At 49.2% G+C, this 12,993-nt stretch overlaps 1 protein-coding gene across 1 annotated transcript; it reads right to left on the bottom strand.

Moving 5' to 3' along the window:
* Nucleotides 1-1,298: 1,298 nt before the first annotated feature.
* Nucleotides 1,299-12,782, bottom strand: LOC110483226 (organic solute transporter subunit alpha). The gene is made up of 8 exons (XM_021552936.2): nt 12,661-12,782; nt 9,254-9,405; nt 9,062-9,135; nt 7,559-7,717; nt 4,918-5,029; nt 3,865-4,011; nt 2,419-2,524; nt 1,299-1,934 (listed from the first exon to the last, which is right to left on the bottom strand). Exons 1-8 carry the CDS (start codon nt 12,737-12,739, stop codon nt 1,747-1,749), a joined length of 1,017 nt encoding a protein of 338 aa, XP_021408611.2. The 5' UTR covers nt 12,740-12,782; the 3' UTR covers nt 1,299-1,746.
* Between the last annotated feature and the right edge of the window lie 211 nt (nt 12,783-12,993).

Genomic DNA, 12,993 nt, shown 5'->3' with positions numbered 1-12,993 from the left:
ATATAAAAATTGCATCAACCATTTCAAAACAAAAAAAAATTCAAGTTTTCTACTATAATGGAATCCTTCAGTTGTTAAAGAAAATATTGTTTCTGACCTCAATCAGAAACAAAAACACATTTTAAGTGAGCCCAAATTTCTGCTTCAGGTGGTTCACTAGTTGTTTTCAGTATATTTAATTTCCCACCAATTCCCAAACTGAATGGAATGTTTTAATTCAATGTAAGCCATAAACAAAGCTCCACTGTGTGCTGGAGTGAGTCCAGAGAAGGGCCACAGAGATGATGAGAGGGCTGGAGCACTTCAGCCTGTGAAGACAGGCTGAGGGAGGTGGGACTGTTCAGCCTAAAGAACAGAAGGCTCTGGGAAGAAGCCACTTTACTGTGGCCATCCAGTGCCTAAATGGGACTACAAGAAAGCTGGAGACACTCTTTAGCAGGGCCTGTTGCAATAGGACAAGGGATAAAGGTTTAAACCAACAAGAGCATAGATTGAGACTAGATGTAAGGAAGATACTTTTCACAGTGAGAGGTGTAAAATAATGGAATGGGTGGCCTAGAGAGGTGGCAGGTGCTCTGTCCCTGGAACATTCAAGGTCAGTTTGGATGGGGCTCTGAGCAACCTGATCTAGGTGAAAATGCTGACTGCAGGGACTTGGACTAGATGTCCTTTAAAGGCAACCCAAAGTGCACTGTGACTCTAATCTGCCTAGCTTTGCTCTCTTGTCCTTCTCTGGACACACTCCAGCACCTCAATGTCCTCTTTGTCATGCGGGGCCCAAACCTGAACAAAAGATTTGAGGTGTGGCCTCACCAGTGGGACAGTGCTGCCCTGGTCCTGCTGGCCACGCTAGGACTGATACAAGCCAGGTGCCACTGGCCTTCCTGGCTACCTGGTGGCTCATGTTCAGCTCTCGGGTGACCAGCAGCCCGACAGTCCTGTCAGTCGCTCCCATCCTCGCAGACGCTGTTAGTGCAAGGATCCTGAGTGTTGTTATCCCCATTTACAGCAGAGAACCAAAGCACCGTGTAACACCACAGAGCAGAAGACATCCCAGACTCTGTCTTTCCTTTTCCAGGCTAGTGACAGAGAACCTGCTGTCCAGAGGAAGAATACCTGCCATATTTACAAACAGTAACTGTGTATTTACCAATTTAGGAGGTGAATTGACTAGGAATCTAAAGTCTTGCCCTAGAGAGATTGTTGTTTATGTAGGTGGAGAGCCCACATGAACTTGGGGATTTCAGAACAAATATGAGACTGTATTTACTGATCAAAATTAGTTATGGTGAGCTGGTGGTGTAGAGTGAGAGATTATCTATTGTAATGGAGGAACCATGGAAAAATGCTATGTTGGACATATGACAGCAATCCAGGGTGAAATAAGACTTTTAAAAGTAAAAAAAGATTAAAAATAATTAGTCTGAATTAACTCCAAATCACAGCCATTCTAATAGTTAAAAAATAAAAAGAAATCATATTGTAAGACAGTTTGACACCATCAAGTACTCAGTAACAGTATAAAATGGTATAAAGTCTTAGTAAATTACATGGTGTGAAAACCCTCACACCATGCACACATCTCTGGAGAATCAACAGGATTATCCTTACTGGTCCTTTCAGTACTGCAGCTCACAGACCTTCCTGCCATGTTCTGACATGAACAGTGGCTGTTTTTGGTGCAAGGATGTACAAATTCCTGAAGCTGATCTTACAGCTCCTGCAAAACAGGAGCACGGGAGGCTTCTAAACCTTTGGCAATGCATCTTCAACAACTGCACCATTCAGGATAATTTTAGGAGCCTGCTTCTTGTCTCTGGGTTCTTCAGTCACACACTCTGGAGGCTCTAGGTCGTGGTATTTTCTCCGATAGACCACCCTCGAGATTACAGTTATCAGAAACATTTCCATGATGAGCAGCTGCTGGGAAATGTCTGAAAAAAAAAAAAAAATAGGGGAGACAAAGACAAGCCCCACAAAAGGGGAAATTACTATCAGACAGAAAATGAATAATTGGCTTATTAATTTTCACCTGTGCAAAAGGAACAAACTCTATCATCCTGTCCCCATGTCTCTCACCCTCAGCAATTACATCAGTTACAGAATTCCAGTATGGCCCATCAAGAAGAATGCAATGAATTATGTATCCAAAATATAAGAGATTTAACAGTAATCATGCATGTTGATTTCTTTTCCTCTCATTTCTGATGCCAACTCTTCTTATTATCAAGTTGTTCTCTACAATCATGACAGCTATGAAACTTTTGTTATTGTTTTTAAACTAAAAAATTAGATTCTCCTAGAGCTAGTGATACCATGAGATTTGTATTCTGGGAAAACACCAGAGATTGCCATTAGCAACAATGAACGGGTACTTTTATAAATAAATGAAGAACATTCTTCCCCCAGAAAACTTACATGATCCTCTTGCTGTAGAGGAGAGTGGTGGAGCACAGGGAATAATTTTTTGTGTGGCGAATATGTTGATAATAGTGGTCTGCAGGTGGTTCAGAATGACAATAAACTGCACCAGAAAGGGAAAACAAATGACTTAGCTACCAGAAAGGCTTTCACAGTTCACACAACAATTCTGCTTTGATAACAGAACTTTGTTTGCCTCATTCCTCCTTGCATGCCCTCCTTTTCCCCCCACCTACCAGCAGGGTGCCTTCCATTCTGCAGAATTCATCTTAAGGTCAGGATGATATTGCTCTGAATAGGAGTATTAAATTAATCCTGGACTTGAAAAGTATTTCTTTTCAGGCCTTCATTTGGGAGGTACATTATACACAGACCTCCCAGCAGGGATTTCAAATAATACTGAGTTCTGAATAATAGGTAACAATGTTTTAAAAATGCCAGTTAATTTGATCCATGAGCTTATGTTCTTCCTTAGTGGAAGAAAGACTCAAAGAAAATTTTTCCTCTTGTCTCCTCTTTTTGCCACAGCAGGGAGATGTTGTGATCCCTAGATTATATGAGACTGGTTTTTTTGCCAGAAGGTATGAGGGACTCTTCACAGCTTGAGTTCAGCAACCACCACTTGCTCATCACATTACATTGAGCCAAACCTTTGCTGTCATGGAGTTATCCAAGTGCCTCTGTAGCTACTGGTGTTACTGCCTGAATCTAAACCCTCACATCAACAGAGTTTGCAATCCCAAACCTGAATTCACACTCACACAGCATTGCAGGTGTGACCATACTGTTTACTGCCTTTATTAGTGCTTAATAATTTACCTAACCTCAGTGCACCAGCCTTGATGCATGTCCAGTTCAAGATACATATCCAAGGATTCTGCTGGACTCTATTCAGTGATGTGCTTTTTGTCCCTGTGCTTTTTCAATCTAACCTGTGTGTACTGTTTAATGATTTGCAGCCAGTATTTTCACTATTATCTAATTCCGAAATGCAGAATGGCCAAGAAAAATACTGTTAAAACAGCATATTGTGGAATGCTGAAACAGTTCAAACAACAGCTGCCTGCACAATGCAACATCTCCTCTCTGAGGTACACACCAGCATTTTAGCGTTGCATTTCAGGATACCACATCTACAAAACTTCCTTCAAGCCCCACGGAAAGCGCTGTTGTGATTTCAGTGGTCTAAAAATAGATTTTACATGGCTTTCATGTCTCCAGCACTCCTAAGACTAGAGGTAAATTGGCTCCAAGTGAAACTGAACTGCAGCCAAGGAGAGTGCTTCAAAGGGATGCAGCTTTAATCAGGTAAAAATATGGCTTTGCACAGTGCATTTAATGGGAAAAAATACCATAAATTTTCAACAAAGGAGCAGGAACAAGAGAAGCAGAATAGTATCAGCAGTTAAGAGAAATTCTTACCAGAAATATTAATCTTCTCACCTGATAAAGAGCAAACTTTGGGATAATGTTCTTACACTTAAGGAGAATCCTAACTTTTCGAAACATGATTCCTACTGCCCACAGAGCACAAAGGGTGAGGGCACCAATGAAGCAGCTGATCCATAGTGCAGGTCCTTTGGGAGACAACTGAGAAGCAAATCACACAACCTTAAACAACCTTACTTCAATGTTTCCAGAAAGAAGTTGTGAAGTGGATGATGTTAAAATGCTTTGTTCTATCTCCATGAAAGCTGGTGGCAGCAGCAGTTGCAGGGTTTTAAATGGGGAAACTGCCCAGTACCAACTGGAGCATTGGCACAGGCTCCTGCAGGCACCAACAGGGAGATGTGCTCAGCCTGGGGAGGTGCCAAGTGACACAACCCCTCAATGGTGCAATTGCCAGCCATGGAGCGTGTGCCTGTTCAGAGACCCCAGCAGCACCTGCCAATGCTCAAGAGCTCATGAGAGCATGTTCAACCTGACATCTCAGGTGGGTCGTTCATTTTATACCAGAAAACAACAACAAAAATATTACTTTTAGTCTGAATTATCCAAGATGTGCCAAATTATTATCAGATACAGATTTCTCCATCATCTTGCAGGTTACATGGTTACAAAGCAGAAGTATAGTACTATCTTTTCATTTTGCACAGATATAAAAATCACTGTGTCTTGCTGAAAAACACAGAATTAGGCTTCCTGTTGACATGCCAGTACACTTATTTCTTAAGGCTGTACCTTACAAAACACAGGGCAGATACATCCCACAGGACAACTTGCAGTCCTGCTAATCTAACCATACTAGCTGGGAAATATATTGGAGCATAATCTGATACCCATCCCCCCTGATGCCCAATTTCTTTCCAAGAGAGTTGAGGAAGGCAGAAATCGAGGCTGTCAGGAAATTATATGCTTCTGGTCTCAAAAGAATGCAGTAAGGACTCACTTGGAAATGGTCCCAGATTTCACAGTTTAGTTGTAGGCTAAGATAGTTACATCTGCCCTGAAACCTATGGATTTTGAGGACCTTCTCTGATTAAAATAGTTACTTACATTGTAAAGAACGTAATTGCCATTAGTCCAAAGCACTATTGATAAAAATATGAGCACAGGCCGAAAGACAGCAAACTGAAAGGTGCCCAGCTTCAGCCAAAAGAGGGTTTGCCTGGACAAAAAAATAAGCAAAAGAAAAAAATCATGGCCATGATCGTATTAGCAACTTTAATAACAATTTCTGGATACTGTCACCAGCAAAACTTTTCCATTCCTGTAGTATGTGGCTAAAATCTGGGGAGGAACAGCTTCAAGATTAGAAAATATTTCCAAGAATTTCCCAATGTTTATTTAATAAAGTCTCTACAAAAATAGTACTTTTCCTGCTCTGCAACAAGTACATACTAACCAAGGCTGGGCAAAACATGATGTCTTTCTCTCCCCTGAAGCCAGCCAGGGAGACAGTAGCTGCATAACCAGTTTCTGAACAATGATGCCATTTGCTCTTGCCTTGTTGCCTTATTATTTCAGTCCTCCCATGAAATTGGACAAATCAGTCTGTTCAGCCACTTCTTGGTCCTGTGGCAGATCAAGAAAGAGGATCACGCAGACTGGTGGTGGTTTTTCAGTGCAGTGGAAGAGTACCATGTTTGGGTACTGGGTCTGGCATCTGGGTTTGTCCCTCTGTAGCCTAACACAAGAAAGGAACAGTCTCTCACTGGGCAAATTGCACAAGGCCAGCAGGACAGCTCAGGATTCCTTCACTGCTGTCACTATAAAGTGGCTGCAGAACACACCTGTAACCTGGCCAGCCAGCACTGAAGGCCACCAAGAGAGGGGCAGATGAACTTTCTAACAGAGGGCATGAAAGCTGACTGACCTGAGCTCTCCTTCAGCTTTCACAGGGGAAGCTGCTGCTGCTACAGCTGACTCAAGTTTCAGTCTGTTACTGTGCATTATTTCCCATATTTTCAGTGTTGTTTTCACTGGAATTCCTTGGGCCTTGCCATCAGAGATGTCTCACAGACAACAGGCTGCCATTTAGTGTGCTAAAGGATAAAACCATGAACCAGGAATTACAGGAATTGCTCAATGAATATAGCTAGTAATCACAGGATTACCAACAGCACAAACCCATGTGGAAAGACCTGCAATGGACCAGCCACTTAGTGTGTACCTTTCCAAAGATTTATTATTCCCAGAGAACTTTAAAGAATAATACATATGACAAAGAGTGCAGTCACTGCAATGCCATAAGTTGTTTCCCTTGTTAGCACAGGCCCACCTCTACTGATCACCAGATCTCTTCTGCCACACCTCTCCCAGTTGTATGGATTGTTACACTGCCTCATCTTGTTATTTTCCCCAGGATGTTTTTTTTTTTTTTTTTAAGAATTAATCCCTCCCTTGGGATAGCTCCCTGTTTCCCCATAAGATACCTATGGAAGGAATGTGAGACTGACTTTTCTCTCATATAGCTTGCCAGTATATTTTTTTAAAAAAGGTACCCTGCAATGGGAGAAGGCCAGAGGTTAGAAGCAGAGAGCAGATGGGTTTCCCAGTGGTACAGACACTGGAGAAGGAGGCCTAAGCCCTCTGCAGAGCAAAAAGCCTTTTTTTTTTTTTTCAGTTTTTTAAACAGCCAGCTGTCCTTCCTGCCAGCAGTAATAGGCACTGTCTAGCTCCTGAAATTAGCCCATATTAGCTGACATCATCCTGCATAAACTGCCACTGGGCTGAACCACAGAAGGCAGAGTAGGGGATCCTCTCCCAAGGTCCCAGCTGCTACAACCTATACACAGGGTAACAGACATGGGAAGAACAAATAAAGGTGCATTTTTAGTTGGTTTACTACCTCTTCTTCTTCATAGCTCCTCCATGTAAATATTTAGTGTTACTCTGTTAAAATAAAATTATGGAAACTAAAGTTTTAATTCTAATACCAAATGAGTCAGTTTAAGGAAAAAATATTGTAATAAAAATTTAGAATTTTTGAAAATGCGTCAAAAACCACTATGCTGTGTTCTTCTGTTTGATGGTTTTCTCTAAACAGATTGTACAGTTCCCTAGGACCATCTGACACTAAAGTCCATAGAAAAGTCTCTTTTCAGTCCCTCAGATTTTGCTTATGACAGTATTTGGCTCCTGCAGCTCTCCATCCTTACCCCCTTCTCAAAGATGCTTTAATACTGAGTTTAGAAGAAGAAAATATCTGCTTTTGCCTCACCAGATGATGCCATTTCATTGAGAACAAAGCTTTATAAGAATTTAATCTACTTTTCATTCTAAAATTTATTTTAATCTCAAACAGTTTTAAAGTCAAAATCACAATGAAACATTTAAATTTTATCAAAGTGAGAGAAATTTTCTATCAAGAGAGCCTCCATTTGATAATTCTGCTTGTGAAAAATACCCAATCTCAAGATATTTGTTCCCTTCTGGAATTAAAAACGGAATTGTCAATTATTAGGTTTTTTAGAGTAGGAATTTCTCCTCCCATACACCTCTGCATTATAGAAACTAAATAAATTAGTGGTGGTGTACAGCCTTAAAGTGATGATGCTGTTTAAAAGAAACAGTTTGAGACATCTTGAGACTGACTTTTGGGAAGCTTTGCTGTAAGCCTGGCCCTGCCAAGCTGGCTGAATTCCAGCAGCCGTTTCCAGGCTTCTGAAAGGGAAATCTTAAAGGGGTGACTCACCTGGTGATGGGCACACGGGGCAGGCAGAGGCAGCAGCAGCAGCAGGGGCCGGTGGAGATGGTGAAGTGACCATTTTCAAACCGTCTGAGGAGCACCTTCTGCCCTCCACACTCTTTAATCATCATCATCAGGAATTTGTGGATAACTATGGCAAAAAATCTAGGGGAGGAAGAGAATTCCAGCTTTAACTTGCCTGTGTGTCTCATATGCCTGTGCAGGCCAGTGTACAGGGTTTTTACAGCTTGTGTAAAAGCAATCAACAAAAATTCTAGCTCTGTCTTTGAGACACCGTCTGCTTTCCATCACGTTGGAGGAGCAGCACTGCCCAACCCTCACTGAAAGAGGAATAAACTGAGGCACAGAGCACATGTGGAATTTCCCAAAGCCGCTCTGGTGGCTGGTGGCAGAGTTGGTGTTAAAGCACAGGCTTTCCTGGCCCAGTCATTCTGGCTGTATTTTTCCATAAGTTATCTAGTTCTCACTAGTCAGAACTTTTTAAAACAAGTCCTCTTGCTCCTCAGACATGGCTTTCAACCAACAAACATGGCTAGGGTCACATAAATAGCTGTTATTGAATGTGCTGGCCCAGGCAGGGTGTGGTTCCTCTGCAGACAAAGCACCTACTGCTGCAACTCCACCTATCCCTCTTTCCCCAGCTGCACATTCTCAACCCTACCCAGGAACTACAGATTATGCCACCAAACATGGAAATCCAATCAAGAAAAGAGGTCCTCTGCTGCACTGCCTGTAGCTTGGGCAAAGGAGAAGAGGGAGTTTAAATATGCTTGAAGTGCCACAAGACTGGATTGTTAGAAGTTTCTGGCAATCTGCACCTCCTGTACACACTGCTACATGCCAAGAGTATTCCCTACTACTGTGTTGTCCCTCCTCTTTTATTCTTTTACTCTTTTACTCATCTCCAGATGTGGAGTGCTCAGGGCCACAGCATACCCTTACTTTGTCCTGCCCTCCAGGGCTGTGCCGACACCTCCAGAAAACAAGGACCACATTTCTCCCTCCTCTCTGGGCATGCCAGAGCTGTCATGCTCACACATAAAGTGCTTTTATCAGGACAACTGTGGAACATTTTTACATTGATGTGCTCACTAGGGGCTCGCTTGGCACCATTAATAATAGACCTCCACAGATCATCATTAGTAAAAGTGCAGGGAAGAAGTCACAGGCCAGATTCTCATTCCAAATGACATGCAGAGAGAGGAAAGACAGACTACTGCTCCAAAGAGACTGTCAGTCCAAGGAATCCATTACATGTGAGTCACAGATCCTTCATACTGACGTTCCCACACTAGGGGACTGTAGCACTGGGAACTGTTTCAGCATTTTCCACCTCCCAGGAAAGAACTGCCAAGAGATTTCAACTCAAACAAAGAAATTAGGGAATTGTTAAATTTACAGAACTACTATGTTACCAAGAGCAGCAGCTGGTTAAAGGGAAGAAATTCAGGGCTTGGAGCAACACTTAGAAACAAGCAGAATACTCACATTCCTGCTGTGAAATCTGTAAACATCGTTGAGCGAGGAACCCACATGCCAATGCATGAAGTAGTAGAGATCACCTACAGAGAAAAGGGAGGAAGGTTGCATGAAGGGCAGAGAGCTCATGTGGCTCCTGTAGATTTTCAGGGAAGCCTTATTTTCAGCATTAAATTTTATCTTGTTTTCATGTTAACTTACTGGAGCTGCAGCATTAATCCAAATTATGATTGAACTTTTGGAGGAGGGGATTTTCCTGTAGATGTAGACTGCTTCCTCTATAAACACCAGAATGGCAATGAGCGTCATCAGAGTCAAGGTTGCAAAGAGAAATCTCCCTGGTAGGTCAAGGCCTGCAGAGAGAGAGAAGAAAGCAGACAGTTCTGATTTATTTCATAAGCTTGTCAAATATTAATGTAACAACACCATCTCTGAGGGCCTTCTTTGCCTTATTCCTGCAAATACTTGCACTCATTCCTAGTTACACAGGCAGACCACCGGCTCCACAGAACCATTCAAATACCGAAGTTCATGACAAATCTTTCCAGGATCCATGGAGAGCAGGCAGGAAGAATACACTTTCACCTTCTGAAAGCATTATGCAACAGTCCATTTCAGAAAAGGGGAGTTCCGGGACAAATATCCTGAGATGATTGTATGAATGTATGAATGTATATGTAGCAGAAATAAATACATAATCTGGGAACTTTTCCAGGTAGGCTACAAGCAAACATGTATTCATTAGTTCTCTGCTTCCATCATATGCTCATAGGCATGTAACATGTAACTTCCTTAGGCAGGCAAACTTACTAGAAGCTTGGTGGAATTTTGTAGGGCACGCAAGCAATGTAAGGAAAAGTCTCTTATATCCCAAGCCTGAGATAAAACTTGGTGTCTTCACCAAAATCTTTTTTTTTGCTTCTCCCTTAAACATTTCAACATTTACCCATAGGTGATAGGTTTTATGTCTCCATTGACACTGGTGTCATATCAAAAGCCTCGTGGGGTCCCCTGGCTGGCTCTGGACCCCAGCTTCTCTGACAAGGACTGGGTATGGGTATCAACTTTGACCCAACTGACGGCTGAAGTGCATTTTCTCCCAGGGGATGTGTTTCCAGAGACAGAAAAAGGCACCGCAGTGGAATCATGCTTAATTAAGAAGTTCATGCTCATCATCAGTACTAACTCCTGCCGGACCTGCAGCCTATCTGAAGGCAAAGCAGAGCCTCTGCCCCAGCCTCTTTATTCTAACCTGCTTCAAAAACCCCCGGCAGTTCCAGACTTGGCTGCAGGCAGGGCAGTGCACGTCTCAGTGGATATCTCCAATCCTTAAATCTCACCGGACGGAGTCTGAGACCCGGCGCAGCTCCAGGGGCCGGTTCAGCGCTTGGTCCCGCAGGTCCCGGGCAGCCCCTCCTGCCCCAGCGCCCCGCTCTGTGCCAGCCCCGCTCTGGCCAGCCCCGCTCTGTGTCAGCCTGGCTCTGGCCAGCCCGGCTCTGGCCAGCCCGGCTCTGTGCCAGCCCGGCTCTGGCCAGCCCCGCTCTGGCCAGCCCCGCTCTCGCCCTGCCCCGCTCTGTGCCAGCCCCGCTCTGTGCCAGCCCCGCTCTGTGCCAGCCCCGCTCTGGCCAGCCCGGCTCTGTGTCAGCCCCGCTCTGGCCAGCCCGGCTCTGTGTCAGCCCGGCTCTGTGTCAGCCCGGCTCTGGCCAGCCCGGCTCTGGCCAGCACCGCTCTGTGCCAGCCCGGCTCTGGCCAGCCCGGCTCTGTGTCAGCCCGGCTCTGGCCAGCCCCGCTCTGGCCAGCCCCGCTCTGTGCCAGCCCCGCTCTGGCCAGCCCCGCTCTGTGCCAGCCCCGCTCTGTGCCAGCCCCGCTCTGTGTCAGCCCGGCTCTGGCCAGCCCCGCTCTGGCCAGCCCCGCTCTGTGCCAGCCCCGCTCTGGCCAGCCCCGCTCTGTGCCAGCCCGGCTCTGGCCAGCCCGGCTCTGGCCAGCCCGGCTCTGGCCAGCCCGGCTCTGTGCCAGCCCGGCTCTGGCCAGCCCGGCTCTGGCCAGCCCTGCTCTGTGCCAGCCCGGCTCTGGCCAGCCCCGCTCTGGCCAGCCCGGCTCTGTGTCAGCCCCGCTCTGTGTCAGCCCCGCTCTGTGTCAGCCCCGCTCTGTGCCAGCCCCGCTCTGTGCCAGCCCCGCTCTGTGCCAGCCCCGCTCTGGCCAGCCCCGCTCTGTGTCAGCCCGGCTCTGGCCAGCCCCGCTCTGGCCAGCCCCGCTCTGGCCAGCCCCGCTCTGTGCCAGCCCCGCTCTGGCCAGCCCCGCTCTGTGTCAGCCCGGCTCTGGCCAGCCCCGCTCCGGCCAGCCCGGCTCTGGCCAGCCCCCTTCTGTGCCACCCCCCTCTGTGCCAGCCCGGCTCTGTGCCAGCCCCGCTCTGTGCCAGCCCGGCTCTGGCCAGCACCGCTCTGGCCAGCCCCGCTCTGGCCAGCACCGCTCTGGCCAGCCCCGCTCTGTGCCAGCCCCGCTCTGGCCAGCCCCGCTCTGGCCAGCCCGGCTCTGGCCAGCCCCGCTCTGTGCCAGCCCCGCTCTGGCCAGCCCCGCTCTGTGTCAGCCCGGCTCTGGCCAGCCCCGCTCTGGCCAGCCCCGCTCTGGCCAGCCCCGCTCTGTGCCAGCCCCGCTCTGGCCAGCCCCGCTCTGTGTCAGCCCGGCTCTGGCCAGCCCCGCTCCGGCCAGCCCGGCTCTGGCCAGCCCCCTTCTGTGCCACCCCCCTCTGTGCCAGCCCGGCTCTGTGCCAGCCCCGCTCTGTGCCAGCCCGGCTCTGGCCAGCACCGCTCTGGCCAGCCCCGCTCTGGCCAGCACCGCTCTGGCCAGCCCCGCTCTGGCCAGCCCCGCTCTGGCCAGCCCGGCTCTGGCCAGCCCCACTCTGTGCCAGCCCCGCTCTGTGCCAGCCCCGCTCTGTGCCAGCCCCGCTCTGGCCAGCCCCGCTCTGGCCAGCCCGGCCCGGGGCTGGGGCCGCGCTGCGCTCTCGCCCTGCCCCGAAGCCAGCTCGGCCCCAGACAGCGGAGGAGCGGCCGGGACAGGCGGGTGCCGGCCTCTGCTCGGGGATTTCCTCTCCGGGGAAGAACCGCGAAGGGACACGCAGGGACAGGGACAGGGACAGGGATGGGCAGGGACAGGGACAGTGATGAGCAGGGGCAGGGACAGGGACAGGGGCACAGACAGGGCGAGGGAACGGACAGGGACAAGGGGATGGACACGGACAGGGACAGGGATACGGACAGGGGCAGGGGACGGATATGGACAGGGACAGGGGACGGGCAGGGGCAGGGGCAGGGGCAGGGGCAGGGGCAGAGCAGCAGCAGGGGCAGGGGCAGGGGCAGGGGCAGAGCAGCAGCAGGGGCAGAGCAGCAGCAGGGGCAGGGGCAGGGGCAGGGGCAGAGCAGCAGCAGGGGCAGGGGCAGGGGCAGAGCAGCAGCAGGGGCAGAGCAGCAGCAGGGGCAGGGGCAGGGGCAGGGGCAGGGGCAGGGGCAGGGGCAGGACCAGCCGCCGCCATCCCGCCGCGGGCGGGCGCCGAGGGCGCTGCGCCCCGGCTGTCCGGCGGGCAGCCCCCTCTGCTCCCGCCCCGCACTTACTCCGGAGCAGCTCCTCCGAGTAGGGCGGCTCGCTGGAGCCGCAGGAGGGGTTCAGGGTCCCGTTGGCCTCGCCCTCCATGGCTGCGCGGGGCTGCGGACGGGCGGCGGGGCCGGTGCGTGCCCGGCCGCCGGTCCCGGGCGAGTGCGGGCGGCGATGCGCGGCGCGGAGCCCGCGGCCGGGCCCGGTTAATGATTACCGGAGCCGGGGCGGGCGGGCGGCGCAGGGACCGACCCCGCGCTGCCTCCTGGCGCCCTGGCCCCGGCACGGCGGAGCTGCTTGCCGGCGCTCCCCCGGCCCATGTTCACAGCCCCGGCGTGGCGGCCAGCCGGAGC

Source organism: Lonchura striata, chromosome 2 (genome assembly GCF_046129695.1).
Source record: "Lonchura striata isolate bLonStr1 chromosome 2, bLonStr1.mat, whole genome shotgun sequence".
NCBI lineage: Eukaryota > Metazoa > Chordata > Aves > Passeriformes > Estrildidae > Lonchura > Lonchura striata.
The sequence above is the reverse complement of the archived record's forward strand: the minus strand, read 5'-3'. Positions and strand labels throughout refer to the sequence as shown.